A 25707-nucleotide genomic window follows, 5' to 3' on the forward strand; every position below is an offset into this window, starting at 1 on the left:
ACTGGATTTTTTTCCTTGTATACAAGTCTTGGACATGTGAAACAACATTGCCTTTGATGGATTGTTTTTGATTGATTTTCATCTTTTCCCACTAATTTACTGTTGGTGGCTGTTTTTGCCCCATTGACTTCCATTATAACCACAGTTTTTATTGCAAAACTATGACACCATATAAAGAGGTGGGAAGATGTACAATTTATTATTTTTACTGTTGATCAATAGTTGGCACCGTTAACCCTTTAGATAGGCCTGTGCAAAAAAAGCTTAATTTATGGATGTTATATAGAGTATTCAGGCAAATTAAAGTGTGTTTATGTGTGTCTGTGAGCGTGAGAATGACTTTTGCACAAAATATGCATCTCAGCTCTCAGAACTACATGCAGTAAATGAAAACAAGGACTGTGTATTTATGCACCATCAAATGTGGCTATAAACAGGGCAAAAACAGCCACCAATAGTAAATTAGGGGGAAAAAAATGAAAATATAACAATGCAAAGCCAATGCTGCTACTAACCTTTCACATGTTCAAGACTGTAATAAAAGATAAAAATCCGCTCCATAATTTTTTTTTATATTGAAAATGTCATTTTGTGTATTTTTTTCACCAGATTAGTGACATCATTTATGAACTACGCAATTAAAGAGTTACTTTTTAAAAACATTTAGTAGTTTTGATCAGGACTAAGGTTGATTAACAGATTTATGCTATTAAAAAAATCATATATCTGATCATTTTTTAAAGTGGTCTATTTCAACATAACAAAAGGGTAGTAAATTTAAACAGTGCACCAGGGTTAAAGATCATTAGACCCCTTTATGGATCTGTGAATAATCATTTGGATGATTCTGTTGAATATATAGATTTTTAACAAAATTATGTTTAGTTTTTTTTTATTTAATAATCATATTATTATGAGAACATCATAATGCAAAATGTTTTTGCAAACACAAGGCATGATTTGAGTGACACCACCGCTCCCGAAAAACAACCAAGCAGGATCAAAGATTTGCAGACTACAATTATAGTGCAGACATGACAGAACTTACAGACAGAAAAAACGAAAACAGGATTACAAAATATTGGGAGCCAGATTCAACCTACATTGCCCAGATAAAAACTAAAACACAATGCATCAAATTACCACTTACTACTAAATTACTATTAATCCATAGTTCTGTAAGGACATGACAGCCATTTCCGTGTATGATGCATGAATAAAACTGAATTGGGATCAGGAGGCCACAATCAAACACAAGCTGATGTGTCTATGTACATGAAGAAACCACTAGATCCCAGTTGACAGCAAAGATGATGATGATGAGAGGTAGGAATAGGACTGGAATGCACCAACATGCCCCAACTACTTGGTCAGAGCACTAGATAGGAAAAGAAAAGGAAGAGGGCAGAATGGGTTCAAGAAGTGTTGTGAACCAAACTCAAACACACTTTCCCCCATACCATGGCTAAATGTGCCATCGCTCGAATGTGATGACAATCAGACGAGCTCCTCAGCCTTCATCTCGCTCGTATCTGCATGAAAGTGCTCCCATATCAGCAGCAAAGGACAATCTTTACCACAATCTTCCGGCATAGCATTCCTCTGAGCTAATGGAGAGCAAACATGTGAAACCCACAGCTGCAGGCAACTGTCATTCACCACTGAGCCCACAAATCATGATACCATTCCCTAATCACATATTAAAAACCATAGCAAAGCAAAAATGAATCAACTGTGGGGAGAATGGGGATGTGCTGTTCCCAGAACAGGTTATTCCTCACACAGCTGCATCACTGTGTGTGTTTCTCAGGTTGTCCGGTTAGCAGCTGGTACAATAGTGATGTAATGCTGTATTATCAGAAATGAACAGAAGGGAGGAAGGAAGGGAGAGCTGGAGAGAACACACTCCACAAACACTCACATGCAGCTGCCTCTGGTGCATCTCTCCAGGCCACAATTTGCTCTCCCGATGCTATGGATGCTCTTAAACTGGGTTACTATGTGTGTTTATCTATTTCGTTATGTGTGTGTGTAATTGGTTGTGTAATAGGTCTGAGCTCAGGTGAGCTCATGGAGGTGCCATTACCTCATACTGCTGCAGTTTGAATTTGAATAATCAGACACAAAGTGCTGCGATCTTCTGTCATCCATAAACTGATAAGATATCAGACAGCAGAGCCAAAGACGCACAGCTCATAACAAAGCTCATAATACTGTTCCGAGTCCACACAATTTGCATGATCTTACCGGTGACGTGCTTCTTCACATGAGTTTTAATTAGTTTATATGTTTAATATTTTATTATGAGTCTCTCAGAAATACTTGATTCTGATTGGAGGAACATGGAAAAAAGATAATTAAATGAATTATTATTGAATTATGAATTAACTAAATGTGAATTCACACGAAATGAATTATATTATATTCATATTATTACTATTGCTGATGTTATTGTTAAACATTTACAATAAGGTTCTATTAATGAACAAAAATTAAATACTTCAGTTATTATGCAAATAAAGAAGTTATTTGGATGCATTTACTGATCCTTGTTTATTTCAACATTTACAAACAAGCAAAAGCAGTCGATGTCAATATTCTTAAATTAATATTCTTAATTACACTCAAAAAAAATTTGTTGCTTGTTCAAACTACTTATTTAAAATGAGCTGAAACTACACAACTCTTGAGACTTTGTTGGGACAACTTAATTGTTTTATGCTCAAATCAATTTAAATTTGTAAAAACTAAAAAGCTAACTTAATTCGTTTATGTTGTCCCAACACAAATTGATTGTGTGGAACCCAGCGTTTTTTTACAGGAAATAAAAAACAACAAACAAGTTTGTATTTAATTAAGTAACTATAACAAAAAAATAGATAAATGATTGATAGTTAATATAATAACTACCACATTAACTAATGTTAACTAATTAGACCTGACTGTAAAACATTATCATAACTAATTAAGGTTATACTTAACATTAGGGCAGGGCGAATTGACCTAAAATCAAAATCTCGATTAATTGAACATTTTAACTCGATTACGATTAACGAACGATTATTTTATTTGTCTATTTTCTTTTTACCCTCATAGTTCACTGATGAGTTTTGTACAGTAAATATGCTCACATATTACAAATGAGAGATTTCTGAATGAAGGGTGCATTACATAATTTTAAAATAATTGAAGGAAACACACACTATCTACTATCTATTATTATTTATTGAAAATCAACGTTGAACAACTGAAATTAAAAAACACATTAACTAAAACCAACAGTCACTTTTTTTTCTTATAAACTTGCACTTTTGAAAACAAAATTAATTATTTTCAATGTTTTTAAAAGTAGAAAATATCATTTTCAATGTAAATAACTTGATTGTAATGGAAAATATGCCGTCTCAAGGTAAATCTGGCGCAGCTTCCAATCATCGTCGATGCAATGCAAACATGCAATGTGTAGTTACATTTTTCAAGAGGTGCAAGGGTATGCGACCGCGCGAAGGCTGCGCCGGACCACACCCGTGTGTTCGATGCAGAAGAATAATATATCAGCCTTAACAGAGCAGGGTCATGTGACTCCACACACAGTAGGGAAAGTAATTGAAAAAAAAATTGACCTGGAAAAATTTATTATAGATTCTTAATGTCGTTTTCAATTACTTTTCGAATAATCGCCCAGCACCACTTAACCTTAACTAATGGAAACCTATTGTAAAGTGTTATTCTTTCTCTCTCTCTCTGTGTGTGTGTGTGTGTGTGTGTGTGTGTGTGTATACCTACATACATACATACATACAATATATCGTTTCAGCATCGATATCGTAATGTGATCATTCGCAATAGTCAGTCTAGATTATAATTTATCATTTTGCACGTGTTTTTTTTAGGTCTATGACTGTGTGAGGCTTTTTAAAGCATTTAGGCATAAGAAATTGTACCGTTTGTAACTTTTTGTACCATTTGTAATAAATTTTATTAAATTGTTTATAAAAACGAAGACTTTGCAGTATCATTTTACATTTGATTATTCAATTACTGTATACCTGAACACTGTTAGACTCCACGGAAATCAGTGAAACACTGTTTATTTAATTTGTATCTTTTTCTTTATAGAATTGACCTATGCTTGTAGATTGATTATTATATTTTATGCACTTCCTTAATCATGCCAAGCAATCTAAAATAATAAATTCTTCCCAAATAGTTGTTTGACTCATCTAGTGAAATTGTATTAAAATCGCAATATATAATCGCAGAGTAAATAAATATGGCGATGTTAGATTTTTCCAATATCGTGCAGCTCTAATACAAATTTATTTATTTATTTTTACTCATGGGTTTAGAGGGCTTATCCTACACTTAACATGAACAGCCCAGCAGTAAAAAAAATCATCCAGTAATACACAGCTTGACATTCAAGTAAATCTACACCCACAAGAACACGTAATAACCTTCTATGACAATCACTCAGCTGAAAAACATCCAGACAATGCGTCAAAAAAAATCTTGATAAAGGTAAATCCACACATACTTGTACTCTACAGTACGTCTGTCACTGAACAGAAAATATCATTATCAGTCAAGCAAAAAAAGAACAAACAGATATATTTCTCCTTAACATTACACTATGTCTATAAAGCACTGCTTCTGTTTGTTCAAACCTTTTAGTTAAAAAACAACCACCACAGTGATGTCACCTTGAAATCTCCAAACCAGCTGTGCATTTACAAAAGCCCAATCCCAAAGCACCTCATCTACTACAATGAATCGATTTGCTCTGTGATTCAATTGAATTTGAATGACTCGAGGATCCTAATCGATCCCCTTTGTAATGAGCAGAGCTAGCCATAACCTGAATGAGAGTTTAAAAGAGCCCTTCACAGCCATCACATCTGAAATTACTCCGTGTGAGTGTAGCTTGTTGGGTCAAACCGAAGTACTGAGTTCCTGCTTGACTGGTTTGGAAAATTGCGTGAGTAAGAGTGTGCTTGGTGTGTCAGGTTCAATTATTGTGGCTGGTCACCTGTCTTGTTGTTTAACCATAAAGCTGTAGTTGATAATAACCCCTCTCCACTAGCTCCACGTGAGGGCTCTTTAACTGACTTTTATGGCTTGTGTGGATTTGTTGCAGTCATACTTAGGTGTTACAACCGACACTCAACTGATACAGTGACTAAGCTTTTTATACATAGGAATTAAATGAATATTGGATATCGATGGAAACCCAAAGTTAAAGTTTCTATTCAATATGTTAGTAAATAAAAAAAATCACTATAGCTGGAAGTAGTTTTCTCAGTTTTTGAATATGACAAGGGTTACTCTGCAGCAGGGCTCAACCCTACAGATCTCATACACTCAGGTATAAACACTTATTATATGTGATACAGGATTAGACAAATACACAGTTTGGATAATAAATTTATGTTGTTCATTGAAAAGTTGCAGATTTAGATTAATTCTTGTACAGGGTTTGAACTTATTCTCCTTAAATGTGATGAAACAAATGCTTTTACTGTATTTTGAATAGCAGAATTACAGATCTTTAATTCTCCTCACAAAGACATTTGTCAACATCCATGTCTATTGTTTTGCTATGTTCTGCAGTTTGCTATTGTTCTTGTACTGTTGAAACAACAGTTCGTTGTTGACATGTTGTTATAAAATAAGTAAAAATAAAACACACTATGTAAATCTGACTGTTTGCATTTTGCACAGTGTTGTGATGATTACATTTGCATCACATCACAATTCACACAAACCCTAGTGCGGAAATATCAAATTACTCTTTCAGATTATACATGAAAACAGGGTCACATTTTATTTTAAGGAGCAGTTCTCTCAATTAACAAACCATTAACCACTCAATAAACTCCTAATTTGTAATGTAATGTAAAGCAATGTAATATGTGTATTTAAATAACGCATTTATCCTGTATGGCCATACACCCAAAGCACTTCACAATCATGAAGGGGGTCTCTCCACACCACCACCAGTGTGTAGCATCCACTTGGATGATGCGATAGCAGCCACAGGACAATGACGCCAGTGCGCTCACCACACACCAGCTATTGGCGGAGTGGAGAGACAGTGATGGAGCCAATTCAGTGGACGGGGACGACTGGGAGGCCATGGTACGAAAGGGCCAATGGAGGGAATTTGGCCAGGACACCGGGGTTACACCCCTTCTCTTTACGAGAAATGCCATAGGATTTTTAATGACAACAGAGGGTCAGGACCTCGATTTTTAATGTCTCATCTGAAAGACGGCGGTCACTGACAGTACAGTGTCCCCTTCACTATGCTGGGGCATTAACACCCACACAGACCGCAGTTTGAGAGTCTTCTGCTGGCCTCACTAACACCACTTCCAACAACAACCTAGTTTTCCCCTGTGGTCTCCCTGCTTAGCTTCAGTGAGTAACCGGTCTTGGGCTGCAGGGTGATCTGGCTGTTGATTATTAGCTAATAAAGTAGTAGTTGGATTTGGGTATGGGTAGCATGCATGTGCAATGAAATAAGACTATACAAGTATAAATAATGAGCAAATATCTTATTAGACGTAGTCTCAGCCTCAGATGTCAAGCACCACCCACAGATGTGTAACTAAATGTTTGATGCATATGGCAAGGAGTCGAGTGTGCATCTTAACTAGTCCGCCTGGAAACAAGTTTGAGCAGATAAAAAAGCTGTGATGTTTATATTGACAACAGTGCTCATTAATAAATGTGTTTAACTTCTGAGACATTTATGAATCAGTGATTTACACCCTGCACACCCAACTGTTATTGTGAGGATAATTGTGTGATGATTATGAACATTTTGACTAATTTGACTTAAACTATGTATTATTAAAAGTATGTAATACTCACAGCATAAATGCTTCAACCTGTGAGGTCAACTGGTTTGCTCTAATTTTTTATTGGTATTGAAAACCCTCAAATATTCTATCAATTTGGTTATAAAGATAAGCCATGACATCGTTCAAAACAGTAAATAGTCTTTTTTATTTTTGGATACTCACAAATACAACAAAATCATTGATTTTAAAGAACAAAAACACTTCACCTGTCATCACAGTATACATGATCTTTAGGTAGAAATGCATCAGAAATATATATTTTGCTGACAGACCATTAAGGATATTAATGAGTCCATGTTGTAAAAGACTTTTAAAGACGTTTGTGAATGAATGATGCACGGTTACATGATGGGCTGTTATACTGAGGACATTTCCACACATGATGCAGCATAAAAAGAAATGTGATTGGTTGGTTAACCTGTCAGTCATATAACATAGTGGGCGGTCCTTGACAATTCAAAGCAGCCAAAGCCCCAGACCTCCAGGCTGAGGTCTGACTATGCGAGACTAGTAGGCAGGTAATAAGCCAATAGTTAATAATAGGAATTACTGCATAAAAAAATGTCACCAAAACTATTTAAATCATCCCCAACTAATGTAACAATTACTGCTCATTCTACTAAAGCACAGTTTAAAGCTATTCTGAATATTTACTAAATTAATATAATTTAGTGTATAGTTAGTGGTATAGCCAGAGAGGCAGTTGCAGATTAGGAAGGAAAGTGGAGACTAAACAGTTGCGTTTTTAGTGGTTTCTTGAAGACAGCAAGTGACTCTGCTGTTCTGATGTAGTTAGGGAGTTCATTCCACCAACTGGGCAGATTGAATGTGAGAGTTCAGGAAAGTGATTTCTTCCCTCTTTGGGATGGAACCACGAGGCGACGTTCATTCACAGAACGCAAGTTTCTGGAGGGCACATAAATCTGCAGAAGTGAGAGCAGATAAGAAGGAGCAAAGCCAGAGGTCGCTTTGTAAGCAAACATCAGAGCTTTGAATTTGATGCGGGCAGCAACTGGCAGCCAGTGCAAACGGGTGAGTAGCGGAGTGACGTGTGCTCGTTTGGGTTCATCAAAGACCACTCGTGCTGCTGCGTTCTGAAGCAGCTGAAGAGGTTTGATAGAGTTAGCTGGAAGCCCGGCTAGTAGAGAGTTGCAATAGTCCAGTTTGAAGAGAACAAGAGCTTAAAAAATAAGTTGAGCAGCATGTTCAGATATGAAGGGTCGGACATTTACAGGCAAAAGTGCCCCCTTGATATCTTGACTAAGCAGAGCATCACACATATGGTTTATTTTAAACCACACTCCAACAAAAACACTTATAGCAACTCTGAAATGAGCGTTATTTTTAAAGTGGAAGTTTTGCCATGCAGCTTTTTAGATCCAAAGAGAAGTTCAAACTAAACTGACTCACAATTTCGTTCATATAGTCTTCTAAAATCACATGAATGCATATTTACGGTTAAATAAGGCTGTGCTGCGGCGGTTCAATCTGCTGTGGCGAACCCTGATTAATAATGGGATTGAGCTGAAAAGAAAATGAATGAATGAATAAGGCTGTACTTCATCATATAGTTCATTAACGTTATTCAATACTTTAACTTGCACAATTATACAATGAGCAATGAATTTGTTTTAGCATTCATTCATCTTTGTTAATGCTAGGTAATAAAAATACAACTGTTCATTGTTAGTTCATGTCAACTCAGGATCATAAATCAAGCATCATTAACAAACACTTGAGTTTCACCATGTATGTTTAAGTAAACATTAAAGCCAAGTTAATTACCGAATGTTATAAAAGTATTTTTGTTCATTTCTTTTAACTGTAATTAACAAACAACATATTACATGTAAATAATTACCAAAAACCCTGACAACTTGAAGTACTCAGAATAGTGCTGCCATAAATGGGTCATAACTGTGTTTATGGCATGCGGTCTAATCAACAGAAGTCTTTGGCAGACTGCAGCAAAATGTGACAAACAAAACAGTTATGAGTATTATCAATATAAACACCACACCATTTAATACTTAACAACATGGAAAGCATTTAAAAGGCGAGCAGTAAAGGTAAATAGCATGATGTTTACCCTTATTGTTTGTGACTCTGCTTCTGCTCCTGGAGCGGCTGCGTTGCCTCTGTAGCCTCGTTCGACCCAGGAGCCTATAGTAATATCCTGGTCTCCCAGAACCTTTCCGTGTTACACCTGACATTGCTCCTGTCACACACGCACGCGCCTTGCTCACACACACGCTTAGTCAACACAACTTAAAAGATCCCTTCCGTGCCAAAAGCCCAGAGTTGTGCCGTGACATTCAAAGTATCAGAGGAAAATCCATTCCGCCACTCAAGTCTAGCAGAGCTGGGAAAAGTCCAACTGAAGTTTCCTTTAAGTTTGCAAGTCTCTCTTTCTCGCTCCGTGTTGCTTGATTTCTGAGTGAGTGAGGGAGGAAAAGCTCAAAAGGCTCTCTAGTGGCACATGCTCTCTCTCTCTCTCTCCCTCTGATACACACTCTGTCTGTAAGTAGTGGGAAGGCAGAGGTATGCCATTGAACACAGAGAGAGAGCCAGAAGACAAAGTTTTGTTGGAAAAGTTTGTGTGAAAACCAGGGGTGGATCCGAAGGAGGTGGAGCATGAATGATGTCAAGAATAGCTCTTAATTGCTTTTCACTCTGTCAATATAATAATAAACTACCATCAAAATGCCATTTTAATAATAATAATATTTAAAAATATGTAATAAGAAACAGGATGTTAGATTCAAGAAAATTAGGCATGTTTTTAGTAACACTAAAAGTCTGTTCTGCATTATGACGTCAAATTCACATCGACTCACTGTGTTTTTACTTTTCTTTGAAAGGTTTGTAAATATTTGGATGGGTGTATTTATGAGATTTCAAAATGAAGGGGGGAATTTTGCTTCTTTGAGGAAGTTTGAGTCAGAGTTTTGGACCATTTATATATAAATATATACAGTATTTCTAATTATTTTAATATATGGATTTTTAAATTAATTTTTACAATTTTATTACTACAGGTATGTGCCAAAAAATTCGAATATTGACGGAAAGTACATTTATTTCAATAATTTGTCTCAAAAAGTGAATCTTGTGTGCTATATTATTTCACGACACACAAAGTGAAATACTTTAAGCCATTGTTTGTTTCAATTTTAATAATTATAAATTAAAGATGAAAAAAATACAAAATCCAGTATTTCACAAAATTAGAATATCATGACAAAGTCCAAAATTGTAGGCTCCCTGTGTTTCAGTCTAGTACGCTACTTAATCCAAATCCTTACAATTGTCTCTGTCTGGCTTAATTGGCTTTAGAATGATGGGGAGGGCTGCTGACTTGACGGTTGTGCAGAAGACCATCATTGGAACCCTCCATAAGGAGGAAAAGTCTCAAAAGGCAATTGCAAAAGAAGCTGGATGCTCACAGAGTGCATTAATCGAGTACATTACAAGTATAATACAAGTATATTAATAGAGTAATAAAGGGAAAGGAAAAATGTGGCTGGAAAAGGTACACAAGTGTGACTGCAGTCTTGAGAGGATTGTCAAGCAAGGGTTGATTGAGGCTGGTGTTAGAACATGGCATGGGCTACAGCAGTAGAATTCCATGTGTCAAGCCACTCCTGAACCAAAAAATGTCAGAAGCATCTGTGCTTGGCTAAAGAGAAAAAGTACTGATCTGTTGCCCAGTGGTCCCAAGTCCTCTTTTCAGATGAAAGAAAATTTTGCATTTCATTTGGAAATCATAGTCTGGAGGAAGAGCGGAGAGACACAAAAGTGAAGCAGCTTAAAGTCCATGTCATATGCTGGTGTGGGTCTATTGTCCACAGTCCACATTCAATGCAGCTTTGTACCAGGGCGTTTTATAGCACTTCATGCTTCCTGCTGCCGACAAACTTTTTGGAGATGATGATTTTATTTTCCAGCAGGACTTGGGACTTGCACACAGTGCCAAAGCTACCGGTACCTATTTTAAGGACCATGGAATCCTTGTTCTTAATTGGCCAGTAAACTCTCCTGAATTAAACCCTGTTGAAAATCTATGGGCTATTGTCAAGAAGAAAAGAAGAGGGAACAGAGACCCCGAAATGCAGTCGAGCGAATGCCGATGTCAAAGCATCCTGGGCTACCATAACACCTTAAATGTGTCAAAGGCTGATCGCCTCCATGCTACGCCACCTTGATGCTGTAATTAGTGCAAAAGGAGACCAAGCAAAGTACTGAGGACATAATACAGTACATTAACACACTTTTCAGAAGGCCAACATGTGTTTAAGATCCTTTTTTATTGGTCACATGAAATATTCTAATTTTGTGAAATACTGGATTTGGTTTTTTTTTTCAGCTTTAAACCATATTGATTCATATTATAACAAATAACGGCTTGGAATATTTCACTTTGTGTGTAGTGAACCAATATAACACACAAGTTTCACTTTTTGAAACAAATTATTGAAATAAATGGACTTTCCCTTGATATTCAAATTTTTTGGCACAAACCTGTATATATAAATATAGAAAACAGTATAGAAAAGTACAGAAAGTGTAATTACAGAACCAAAAAGCTTTGATAACCAGCCAAACCTCGACTCCAGATTATATTTATGCTGCAAGACTAAATGCACAATTGACCTTCGTGTCCATTCCATAGATTCAAGGGGTAGTCATTTTAACCACACTGAACTCAGACACACACACACACTGTATTTTCTGGATCAAAGACCACACTTAAACATATGGAGATAATTTGTTGGCAAAAAAAAGAATTTTCATGCTTATAAATCACAAAGAGGTATTTTGCAAAACCCGTCCAGGTGTGAAGCAAAACCAAACGTGTCTGTAAGATACAAGGCTTGGCCAGAGGCTGGAGGTTTGAAACGCATCCAGATGATATCCCGAAGTTGTGCCAGCAACTGCGTTTTGTCTTCTGACAAATACCGACAGCCACATCTACTATAAGCGAATACGATTCATCCATAGCCTGAATTGGATTCCATCATCCAGCTTGTGTCAAACACCAACGCAAGACTGACACAAATAAAAACCTTGCAGTAACAAATCAAAGCTCCATTCCAGTCCAGGTTTTAGAAGTACATCCTGATAAGGGGCCCAAACCAGCTCCTCCAGACATGCTTCTTATCAGCCAATGAGGAGCTGGGGTTGAGGGTGTGGGTCAAGCAGCTGGAATACAGCAGAACAGATGGACACAAAGACACACATGGACACTCATCTGCAAATGTTTTACTACCAACCATTAGTGATCATGACCAAAAAAAGTCAGACAACATACTTAGAGTGACATCATAATAATTATGTTCCAAGTTGACCCAAATATAAACATTTGTCATTAATCCTCATCATTTCAAACTGTCGAACATAAATTTTATCTATTTTTGTCTAGTGTGGGAATTTTTTTAAATATATTTTTAAAGACATCCCTAAACATGACGTCTTTTGTGTTCAACAGAAGAAATGCAAACGTTTCTAAAGACATCGAGTGAAATAAACGATCAAACCATGTTATTTTTGCGTGAACAGCTCCTGACAAATTCAGATTCCCAATATCTGCAAACACAATACACCACACGTCTCGCCACCTGTTGCTGCGTCTTTGTGAGTATCAAGTCTCTTTCAGGAGAGCTGGATCCACAGAAATTCAACTCTCTATTCAATTTGCCTATTGTTATCCATTCAATCTTCCTGCTTTCAAGCCACTGCCAGCCCAACCCCCTTCTGTTTGACTGCTGTAACTCCCCAGGTGACAACAAGCCCAGCGCCATAAAGCAGTCAAACTGAGAATTACACTAAATGACTTCAATTCAGCCCTTGTGAAGGCTGAGCATCAGGAATACAGCCGGATATTCCCCTCGGTGTCCCTGCAGACTTATTGAAAATATGTAACACGCACACACAAACACACATTGGCCCACTGTTCTGTGCTTGAACAGTGAACACAAGCTGTTTGCTTGAGGTCACACATGGGGGCAAACTCAGAAGCGAGGTCATTTCCTGTTCCCATGACTTTGCTAGACTTAGACACTTTGGTGTCTTGGGAATTCCTTCACCACAACTTATCGTTGTGTGCATGAGTATGAATGTGAGGGAAAAGTGATGGACATTGGAGAACTTTCTAGAGGATCGTATCTCTTGCATGCTCAATCTTGCCTTTACAAATGCCATAATAGGAACACACACACGCATGTGTACACACACACACACACACACACAGAACAACATGTCTAAAATGTCTTAAAGGGGTTGTTTAGACAAAATTGGGAATTACGACGTTATTAACAATTCTTTTGTTTTCTTAGAGGGATTATTTATGCAGGTTATATGATATAAAGTTTATTTATTAACATTTTGTTTTGCTTTTAAACACTATATTGATCAAAGCTGACTACCAAGATATCTGTGAATCTACAAAAGATTTTGGTAACAATTTAGTATGGAGAACATTTAGCAAATTCACATTTAACTACTGTGTTGCCCCGATAAACTTTTAATTTACTATCTATTATTAATTAGTAAGGTATTTGCTGTAGTGGTTAGGCTTAAGTACTGTGTGGAACAGAATAATTGGATGTAGAATATGATCACGATGCAGAACAAGGCATTCATATGTGCTTTACAAGTAATAAACAGTCAAATTCAACAGGTAAATGTGATATTTTTGGAAGTTTATATTTCAAAAATATTAAGCAGTACAACTATTGTATAACATCAATAATAAGAAGAAAAATAAGCACAAGATAAGGAAGATAGAATGATTTCTGAAGGATCACAAGACATCAAAGACTACAGTAATAATGCTGAAAATCAAGTTAATCACATGAATAAATTACATTTTTTTAAAAGAAAGAAAGAAAACAGCCCTTTTAAATCATAAAATACTTCACTGAATTACAAAATTCACTCTATTTTAATGAATGCAGTCTTGGTAAACACAAGAGACTTGAAAAACTATTTAAAAAAAAAAAAAATCATAGCAACTAATTTTTGTTGTTGTTAAAGTTTAATATGCTAGCATTCCTCTCCTCTAGTGAACTGTTAACTTGAGAAGTGCTTTGTTTTGAATTTCTGAAACACTCCATTAAGTTCATTAAAGTAATACTAACATTAATTAAGTTTGGATACTCTTATAAAGCATTTATTTTAGTTATGCATTCACTTGTGCTTGACGACATCAGTTACACAGTTAACATGAATTAAATTATTTAACATTATATATACATATATATATATATATACATATATATAATGATATATTATAACGAATGTTAACAAAGATCTATCAAATATCAAAGGTATTAAATATGATATTAATTGATTGTTCATGTTAGTAAATACATTAAATCTGTGGTCCTCAAACTTTTTTTTGCTAGGTGACCATCATTCGTTTTCTCACATGATGACAAGCTGGCAAAACATTGCTGCAACTCTGATACAGGTTTTATTTATGGAGAAAATTAAAAAGCACTGCTATGCTACCTAAATGTGTATATTTCATATAAAATATGAAGTTAATCTGTCAGTTCATGTCACGTGACTGGCGGTGCACTCAGCATTCTGAAGATGTTTTCAACTGGGTGCCTTGGAAAGATCTTTCAAAATAAAAGGTCGTTCAGGCTTTTGTTTTCTTAGTGGGATTATTTATGCAGGTTATATGATATAAAAGTTAACAATTTTTTTTAAACACTATATTGATCAAAACTGACCACCAAGACATCTATAAATCTACAAAAGAATTTAATAATTTAGTATTGATAACATTTAGCAAATTCACAATTTGCCCCGGTTTGCCCCTGATATAGACTAATAATTATTGATTTCTTGTGTGGCCTGGTACCAATTGATCCATGGACTGAGGTAGAGGACCACTGCATTAAATAACATTAACAAAAGAATCATTATTTTAAAGTGAATCTCAATTTTAATTCACAGATTCAGTGATCTGGTATTACCGAATCAATGATTTGAAACAGAGATTCAAAACAAATCACTTCACAAAGTTGTTTCAAAGCAAACCCAATGATCCAGTTGCAGTCTTGCAACAGCTCAACTGCAAGAAATTATTAGTGAATAATGACTTAAATATAAGCTTGTTTACTAGATCAATAAAAGTAAATAAAGTCAGAATCAACTTTTTGGATTTTTTTTTTTTAATTATCACTTTAATAAAAGGATTTATTGGTGTATGTGTTGTGTGTTAAGGGAAGTTTTGATCTTAATATCCTTTCACTGAAAGTCAATGTCATTCTTTTTAAAGTCATTGTCCTTATTATCAGTGTATATGTGTGTTTAAGGGAGGAGGAGATTTCTACAGGAAAGAAAGCAACGTTTCACCCTGGTCTGATTGGTTTCTGAGCTATCTGACCTTGCGTATGAAGTGTATCAAAAGATCTACTTGAACAAAGAAAGAGAAAAGACAAGAAGAATGAGAACAGATGGAGAGAAGACAAATCTGTGCTGAAAAAGATTTGCCATTTATCTTTCTATTGACAGTCTGCCTCAGCCAAACATGCACACACACACACACACACACACACACACAACAGCTGCAAAAAGAACAAAAGGGCATAACATCACTAAAAGATCTAAAGTAGGGCATTTTTGGGATAAAGTAAAAAAGTAGAAAAGAGAACAGCTGACAACTTCAAACTTTTCAAGAGCAACCATTTCAAGGGCATTAATGACTTAATATAACAGATTTTAAGCAATCTTTTTCAAAGTTGTGCTCATATTCATGGAGCAAGTATTATACAAACAAACTTAACATAGGAAAAAGAAAACATTTTTGCAATATTTTGATTTTAATGATCAATGACTTCCATTGTGTGGGAAAAAATAAGCAAAAATTGTGCAGAAGAAAGTCAAACAGATTTGGAACAATTTTTACAGACAGAAAATTATGCAAATTTTATTGTTTTGTGAAATTATTATATTTGACACTGAACAAAATATAACAATACGGCAAAAGTAATGCTGTTTCTTATCAGTGACCTATGCAATAGTTCAAATAAAAAGTCTGATAAACCTCTAGTAATGATAAAATGTTTATTAGTTTCTTAAACTGTCATTAAAAATATACAGCCTCTAAGCAGAGTGAAGATTATGCATGCACTACTTCATGAACATTGAAGCGCACGTGTAACATGATGTTATGATGTAACATTCATGACATCGACGTCGTTGGTAGTAGGCTGCATAGTGACGCAGTGGGTTAATAAAGGGACTAAGCCCCAGATTAATAAAGGGACTAAGCTGACAAGAAAATTAACGAATTAAGTTTTGTAGTTAGAATAACTGGGACTTATACTAGTAAAAAAAAATCTATGTCAGTGTACAGTAATGGGATTTTTTTTGACAAAGGAAATATTTAGGTAACTTCTTTCAATTGATGCACAAAAGTAAACGTGTGTCTTTAACACTGGAACTAGCAGATTTCTATAATTCTTATAATTACAATAACGGTAAGTCTACTGTAAAATTAGGCTTTGATTGCCTGTCATCATATTTAATTAGGTCATCGCCCTAAAAATACAATCTTTTTGGTAATAAAAATGTATAATAAGGCTATGTTAGACCACCCGCGAATGTCCATGCATCACTTTCATTTTCACTTTCTCAAAAAGAGGAGAAGGCTTTTTCGTGGCACTGAACAAGCTGCTGTCAAAAGATGTTTCCATCCAAAAATTGTAATTAACTTTATGGGCAAAACTGGAATATCGCATAAACAAGTCAAAGTGATCAAAATCGTCACTTCCTGATTAACTGGTACCAAATATCAACAGTAAAAATGAAAATTGCTGCGGTAGGAGAAGCTGCGTAAATCTTTTCTTCATTTAATCAATGACTTGCGCCTCAGAAGGCAATCCTGACACGCAGTGAACGCACTGTGGCATTTGAAAGCGTGAGATGCGGAGCGCAGACGCTCTTGATTCTGGAGGTCATTAATAATATAATAACACTAATACTGAAACAGTTAAGGAGTTCTAGAATGTGCTTAGCGGGCTGGTTTGTCCATTCACACACACATTTTTATCATCACATGATCTCTTATAACATGAACACATAACCTTTTTAATGCGCATGCTGCAATTTGTTCGGTAAAAGTGTTTCCATCTTGGTTTATTCGCATCTTTTCTTAAAGAAAAAAATGTTTATCCTACTCGGGTATTGTGCATACATTTAAGTGCATTTTCAAAATTTATGAAAATAGGTTGATGGAAACGTTTTTGTTAGCAGGAAGTTGCTAGGCAACAGAGGATGTATATTTAAAGCAAAGAGCTTAGAATCACCAAGAGGCGACACTCAATAAAACGTTCCATTACAACAGCAGCGCCCAGCAACAGCCCTGTGATTCCGCCATTTTGGAATGAAAGCGATCGGCCGTCCATTAGATGTCATTGCTATCACGATGGCTGATTTGTTTTTTATTTATTTATTTATTTAAAAAGTGCATTAAAGGTGAGATGCAACTTGAAAGACGACAATACAACGCTTACTATCACAATCATCAGCACTTTTAATAGTTTATTTTATAGACGTATAATTTGCTGTTGTTCAATTGGAAATTTCAGATCAAAATGGCCGCCGCGTGACTCTAGTGGCTGTTTCCCAAACAACAACAAAGTGTCGCCTCTTGGTGATTCTATGCTCCTTGTTTAAAGTCATGGGGAAAAGTAGCAGACAAAATAATTGTAGTTCTGACCTCTGTAGTTCTAGTGTTAATACTTATACGCACATTGGTCATTTCAAAAGAGGTATTCACTTTCTGATTTGGCAAGAAATAAGACAGACAATGTACATAACCTCTGTAAAATTAGTCCTGCATAAAAAAGCAGTATTCGTTTCTAATAATAATGAATAATTTGTTTAGAATTATATAATAATAATAATAATAATAATAATAATAATAATAATAATAATAACAACATAATAATGACTACTTGATCACATATTTTCCTCATAGATTCACATTATCAATCAGAGCTTGAGATATCACAACTGCACACTCAAATTTGCTAAAAAGTAAGCAACAGAGACAGCCAATGATACGAGAGAAAAAAGAATTAGCTGCCGGAGCACAGATGAAAGAAGCTAAATGAGAAGAGGGGAAGTTCAAAGAGAGAAACAAGGGGGCAATGAAAGGGTGAGAGGTTGAAAGAGTGGAGAGAGCCAGAAGAGCATTCCTCTCCTCACCCCTGTCTATAATGAAAAACAGCACACACTGTACTGACAACTTCAAGAGCTCTCGCTCATTAACACACACTACTAACAGCCCAAAATGGTCTACTCCATCACACAGTGTTGTTTAACCACCGCAGAGGACAGAACAAAGGCAGAAAAAGCAGCAGTGGATAGATATGGATAACATATAACTCATGTGCTCCTCACGTAAAAGAAAGTGAAGTAGGAAGAGAGACACAAGATAGATGTACATACTTATACTGACTCTCAATAGCTTTCAGTGTGTGCAGCTTCCACCAGCACTGAGGTCAATGGCTGTCCAAGCTGATGATTTAGCATACTCATCCAAAGAAAATGTCTGATGGGTATCTCAGCATCCAAAATGTAACGGTGCAACTACGTTTACATGGGCAGTAAGCATTAGATCAGTAGAGTAGATCAGTAATCAAACTATTTGCCTTAATATGAATCAATAATATGATTAAGGTGTTTGCATGAGTTGCTTTTCAAAATGTTCCTTTCATGTTCCTGTTTTACATCAGAGATGGGAAGTAACAAAGTACAAATACATTGTTACTGTATTTAAATAGATTTTTCTGGTATCAGTACTTTACTTTTACTTAAGTTTACATAAATATCTCTACTTTCTACTCTTTACATTTTAAACCACTCTCATAATTTTCATTTTCATGTGTTTGGTGGCGCCATCTATATTATTTTTTGTCTTTGCACAATTTTTTGAATGATGATCACACACTGTGTGTAGGTTCATTTCTCAAGCTAACCATGAGAAAGGCAAGAATGACTAATGTAGATTAGATAGAGGGAGTCAACGACGTAAACATGACTGCAGCTGCCCTATTTACACCAGGTAATAAGCTGCAGTTGAGTCGATCGGATCACAGGTAAACGAGTCACATTCAAATTTCATTCTTTTGTCCACTTCCAACCATGGTTTACTGTACAGGCTTTCTCTGATCTTTCAATCTAATACCACAGAAAAAAAACCTTTAACAATCATGTGCTTTTTGTAAATGTCATTTGTACAGGTAGTACAAAAACAATTAAATACTTTATAAATGATGTATCCATTGAGATACATTTCCTTTATTTTAATGAGTTCCTATTTCCTACAGAATTTAAACTGTTTTACTGCTTTAACCATGTATATACACATCATTGTCTACATTTAAATTAGTTTAACAAATATTTAAAAACATCAAAATAATTTATACTTGGTGATTTATGAATAAATAAAATGAAAAGCATCAGGAATTTATCACATGAAAAAATGAGTGCAAAAAGTTTGAGGCTGTAATTGCGTCTGTGTGCATTGCATAGAATAAATGTATTACAGCACTGTGATGACTATATCCATGCATGAAAGAAAATACCCACAATACTCTGAAAAAACTAAGAATCACTGAAAACACAGGATATTAATGAGAGCTCTGAGGTTAGCAAAGCATCTGTTACTTATTGCCAAAAATAGTCAAATACATTAAGTATTTATTATAGCAAAGGGAAAAAATGTTTTGGACAAAATTAAGTGTTAAAGACTTTTTTATTTGTAAAGATATAGGACTAGAGAATATTTTTAGAGTGTAAAAACATGAATGGCAGCTGTTGTTCCTGATCTAAAAGCAGTATAAAACTGAGTTTGTGTCCAGCCGATGATACATGGGGCAGATTTTTGAGCAGTGTTGTTTGCCAATATTGCAGAGTGTGATGCTGCTTGGCTACTTTCTTGTTGAAAACTAGCAACAATTTTTACATTAAAATCAGAAATGTACGTTTATTTGTATAAATGTATTGATATGATATGAGGTCTAGTTACTAGCGTGAAAATAAAACAGGCAGTATTAATGAATACATTAGTACATTTTTGAGGTCGTACTTCTTTACATTTACTTGAGTACAAAAGTGTGGTCAGTACCTCAACTTTTACCAGAGTCATTTTAAAAGCAAGTATCTGTACTTCTACTTGAGTAAAGGATGTTTGTACTATTGTCATCTCTGTTTTATATGTTATAGTACATAGTTGTCATTACATCGCCATTCAATGGTAGTTTCCTCCGGCATTTCACACAACAGGAGTTTGTGTTTGCTGTAATTCTGGGTGTTTCTTTTTTAATTTTGCAAAGTTCAACTGCAGTTAATTTCTCACACTATGCGAGCAAACAGATAACGATGGATACAAATTCTCAGGCAACAGGCCACCTCTGCCATTTCATTCATTAACTTTTCATTAATGCCCCCGAGACAAACTCTGGATGAGAGTATGCAGTAAGGACTGGTGGTGTGAATTCTCAGCATAGTCACCATTTCCCGCTCGCACCAAAAATGTGCTCCCTTGCTTGAAGCCATTCTCGTTTGTTTGTAAAACGCCTGACAACTGCTGTGTGTGCCTCCTAAAATAGCAATACTCCACAAAAATCACTGTTAACATAGTAGACTCCTAATCAGAGTATTGTCTTAATCGTATTAAAGAGTATTAGTGTCCATGTAAACATACTCAGTGTTGGTTATTTCAATAGACCATCAATCTGCCACAAAATGTAAACAACGCCACTGAACTGAATATATATAGTGGCTGAAAATGATCAATTATTGTTATGTTTGGGCAGAAACATGAAAGAATTTTTGGAAGAAACATTTACAGTACTAGAGACTGCCAAAAGTTATAATAAATCGAGCAGAATAGGGGGGTAGGGGGTGGGGGAGAGAAACTGTAGGCACAATAGCTGTTTGTGGTTGGTCAAACTTAACTAGAATTTCCAGAGAAAGAATGACAACATTCATGCCTGTCCTGATCATTTCTAGTTAAGTAGGTGAAATATACTGAAAGACAAATATCTCAACTAAGACTGCTCAAAAATATATCTTTACCACATATAAAATTCTAAATCTTACACCCTTTCTTTCTTCCTTAAGCAAATTCCCCCCCTATGATTTAAACGACATAAGACAAGCAGAAAAAAAACATCTTCAGTAGAATATTTATCATCCAATCCATGCTCCTGCTTACATCCAAGTACTCCATAATATTAACTGTTTATAATCATTTGTAAAGTATGATCTTATTTTACATCCCTAATCCAACACCTAAACACAACTGCTAATTTACTAACTATTAATAAGCAGCAAAGTAGTAGTTTTAGCTAAACATTTTAATTAATGGTTTACTAGTAACATGAATTGTACATTAAAATATAGTGACTAATAAACCACTACCACAACTATCAGTAACAAGAACAAGATTCAGTGGGCCAGTACTTTTACAGAAATGTTTATTTGTAGCAGTTGTTGTCATGCAATAATAGATCACTAGATAGCAAAACTGGTCATCCCGAATTTCCTATGGGTAATGGTGGGCATTGGGCAACGAAGAGAAACCACTGTGTTGAGCGCTGTTCTTCAAAATATTACCTTATTACCAAACAATAAGAAGCCAAACAATACTGCTTTAAATAATACTAATGAATAGAATAGATTTTTTGAAGAAGTATGTTTTATTGTATAATATACTGTATAATGGGAACCACTGATGAAGAACATGATATAAACATTCGGTTCATATTTCATGTGCCACCAAATAAAAAATAGGCACTTACTGTACTTACACTTACAATGTGCTGTTTACAACTTAATCACAAACACAACCTTTAAATCCACACTGACATCTCAGATGACCAGATATATATATATATATATATATATATATATATATATATATATATATATATATATATATATATATAGTATCTATATATAGTATCTAAGATAGAGCGAGCGCACAGGCTAATGTACAACCCGAGTTTTAAAAAACTTATAATAAAACTTATAATAACTTAAATAAAAACGTATAATATGAACAAATAGTGCTTATGAAAGGCTGCTGAAATCGTATTCTCTCAACTGAAACCAGTGGACTGGACCTGGAGGGTTTCTTATGTTCTCCATCCAAACAGGTTTTTGGGTGGCGTATACGTGCACTGAATACATAGACGTGTGTGGTCTTGGCAACATGTTTTTATATTAAACCGCTGGAGACGACTGGCAGATTTTCTCCATTGTGCACACAGCGCCATCTTCTGGTGACAAAAAGAGTGCACAAATAATCCATTCAAAGCAGGTTGAAACGCTCATAAACACACCAGCACATCATTATATTGCTATTTAGTTTGTAAATGATTTTTCTTAATTTGGTTATGCTCATATTATCTTCATAAAATGATATTATAGAATTAAATGTATAAAACAATTGTGGTTTATTATTATAATTATGTCACCTTTTATTTTTTTATTTTATTTGGAAACAACAAAAATATGCTGTGAAAGTGATTTTATTTCTTTTTTTATCTCCACGCTAAGGCTCAGAACACAAAACAATATGTTTTTTTAACTTTTGACTGTTTTTGTTATTAACTTATTAACTTTTGTCATTTTCTAGATTTTTAGACTGACCGACTTGAATGTTAACAGCTAAAATTGAGCTATTTTGATCATTAATAATGTTAATCCTTGATTATCAATTACCCACTTTAAGTTCCCTCAATTCAAATGTATCATGGTTATCTAAAATTATTGTAATTAGATCAAATAACTCCAATCAGAGAATGTGTGTATTCATTAAACCGATAAAGGGATAGTATAAATAACAAAATAATTAGTTGATTTAAGAGTTAAATAAAGCAGCACATTAAAGTACTTCTTTACAAATAAATGCTTCTAGAGCACCAACAATATATCAATTATTTGGGATAAAGGCACCTACCTGCAATTTATATTTGACCACTAGAGGCCACTGTGAAATGTGTGCAACTGGCTGTGCATGTGTTAACTTTAAAGAGTTTAGACACTACAGGAGTGTTAGGCTGATTTATGCCCTGACAGTCAGAGGACCTCCCTATCTGATGGCAGTCACATCGAGGCGTTCCCGATCATGTTGGATATTGTGAGAAGCAGAAACTGAAGAAACATGGCAGCTTGTAAAATGTTTGGCTGTATAACTTGTTGATAACCAAAACATACTATAAAAAGCACAAGTAAACATTAACTGACCATCAATCAAGTAAGCTCAACAGAAGATAACTTAAGATATATTGTCAGGCACAATAATTATCTTAACATGTTGTAGTGCTTGATGCACCACTGTTTTAAAAAACATGTTTTAGACTTGAGAAAAGAGTTGGTGGAGGTTATCTGTATGAGTGCGATCATTGTGATGCTACCACAATTCAATAGCTATATTGAAAAAACAACTGTAATGAGAGCCCAGCTTTAGTGGACAAGGAGCTTAAAATCACCAAGAGGCGACACTCAATACAACGTTCCATTGCAACAGCAGCGCCCAGCAACAGCCCTGTGATTCTGCCATTTTGGAGTGAAAGTGATGAGCCGTCCAGGGGATCTTATTGCTTTCATGATGGCTAGCAGCTGCTTTGTTTTTTATTTATTTATTTTAAAAGCACATTAAAGCTGAGATACAACCTGAAAGACTACAATACAACGCTTACAATCACAATCATCAGCACTTTTAATAGTTCATTACAGACTTAATATTTATATTTACTATACTTATTTTCTTGGAACTGTCACTTTTAGGTGAAATTACTTTAAATTACTTTAATTTAATAGTTTACACACTGGCATAATAAAAATGAATACTGACACGGTCAATTAAATTAACATGACTTTCAAAAAGGGCTGTTTATACAGTAACAGACACTTTTTGTTGCAGTATTGTGTATAATTGTATATAGTATTTTTTTTTAATAATAATAAGCTTTTGTCAAAAGCCACTTCATCCAATATGATTGAATTCTGACACATATATTCATCATATACATACACACGCATACACATCTATGGTAATATTATAATAAATATGTCTCCTGATCTGATTCCAACAAAACCCATATGGGGAATTCTGAAGAGACATCAAGTTGAGCATCTCTGAGCAACTCTAAAAGAGGAGTAATTTTTGAAGATTGGAAAAGATATGTTTAATACTCTTTTTTTTTTTTACATCACCCTAATTTTAAGTAAAACTACAAAAAAAATTGTAGTTTAAGTTTATTTGTTAACCTTACTTTCATAAGTTAAACAGATATATTAAACTTAATCTTGTCAACATTTTGAAAATTGTTTTCTTTTCATTGAGATATTGTTTAAAATGTTGATTTTCAATAGGGTGTATGAATATATAATATTTTAACTCATATTTCAATATTTTAATTAATTCTGTCTAATGTTAGTTATCCGTGACACTAGCAGCATCTAGTGGCTGTTTCCCAAATAGCAACAGAGTGTCGCCTCTTGGTGATTCTATGCTCGTTGGAGTGGATGAAGTCAGCTGAAACTGACCAGCAGCTCATGTCTTTTCTCCTTAGACCTGTTATCTAAATTACAGTAGTGAGCAGATACAACAATATGAAAAGAACTATGGTTTAAAGGGGTGGTCCACTATCATATGATATTTTAAACTTTAGTTGATACACGTAGCTGTGTGAACATAAACAGCATCTCTGAATGTAAAATGCTCAAAGTTCAATGCAAAGGGAGACCTTGGTTTTTATAGAGTTAGTTTAGCAAAGCCTACAATAAACGAATTTTGGGGACTACTTCCAGGCCTGTGAGATCACAAACGTACTTTTACTGCGCACACAATGTGCAGCTAAGTCGGTGGCCAGAGGCGCTGTAATGTTACAGCAGAGGGAGAAAATGCTGTCCTGCTATTTCGACAGAGCTTCTCTGTTTCTGTATTTGGGCTTCCAAAGGACACGACACAAAGACAGAAGTGCTTACAGTTCAATATTAATTATGTTCCAGAGAATTATAAAATACATAGCAAGCATGATTTGACAAAACACAGCTTCCTGAATCTCTCCCAGTTCAGTGCTGGATTCGGTTAAAATCTCCTGAAGGAGCAGCTCCAACAAGCAGAAGCTGTGAACTCTGAGCCACAACCTGTGTTTTAATTTGTTAAAACTGATCATGACACATACAATGTCTAGCCTTAATAGTATGTTGTAGCAAAGATGTAAACAACGGGAAATGCTGTTCGACCACCGCTAACGATTTAGCTACAAATTCATATTTATCAGTCAAACTGCTGTAAAAACACACACACACACGCACGCACACTTTTCACCAGCACATGCGTGTTTCTCTATAGACAGCTTTTCCATGCGTTCTACATCTCAGATTATCAACTTGCAAAAGATATGTGAATGATTCAGATTACTTACACATGCATATTCCGAATATATGTGTGAGATGTCGTGTAACGCGTGGAGTTAAAAAATACAGGAGAGCTCGTCTAACTCATGTAGCAGCAGAAAAATCAATCAAGGCTCACAAAGGTCGCATCCCACATCTTGTGCTTTAATCTTTTGTCAGCGTCACTGTATATTACAGAACAATAACTTAATCCGAGCATCAGAGAAAAATAAAAATAAACATCGGTCCCACGCACATGCGCTTCTAGTGTTTGCGTCTACAGACAGTTCACACACACATACAGACACACACAATGGCAAACTCTTTTAAAAGGAGCCGCACCCTATTTTCACTCGTTACAGACACTTGTCAGATGTTATTTTAGAGAGCGGGCATGAGGTTG

The 25707-nt window shown here is 35.2% G+C and overlaps 1 protein-coding gene across 4 annotated transcripts in view; it reads right to left on the reverse strand.

The window, feature by feature from the left end:
• Positions 1 to 25707, reverse strand: part of dab2ipb (DAB2 interacting protein b) — a 189542-nt gene that overhangs the window by 122029 nt on the left and 41806 nt on the right. The window contains exon 1 of one of the 4 annotated variants that reach the window (XM_056458049.1): positions 8956 to 9343. The exons of the other annotated variants lie outside the window; for them this stretch is intronic. Within the exon in view, the coding sequence (XP_056314024.1) occupies positions 8956 to 9079 (124 nt within the window). The 5' untranslated portion in view covers positions 9080 to 9343. Of the gene's footprint in view, positions 1 to 8955; positions 9344 to 25707 lie in introns of those variants that run through there. 4 annotated transcript variants of the gene reach the window in all.

The sequence above is a fragment of the Danio aesculapii genome, chromosome 5 (genome assembly GCF_903798145.1).
Source record: "Danio aesculapii chromosome 5, fDanAes4.1, whole genome shotgun sequence".
In the NCBI taxonomy this organism is placed as follows: Eukaryota; Metazoa; Chordata; class Actinopteri; order Cypriniformes; family Danionidae; genus Danio; species Danio aesculapii.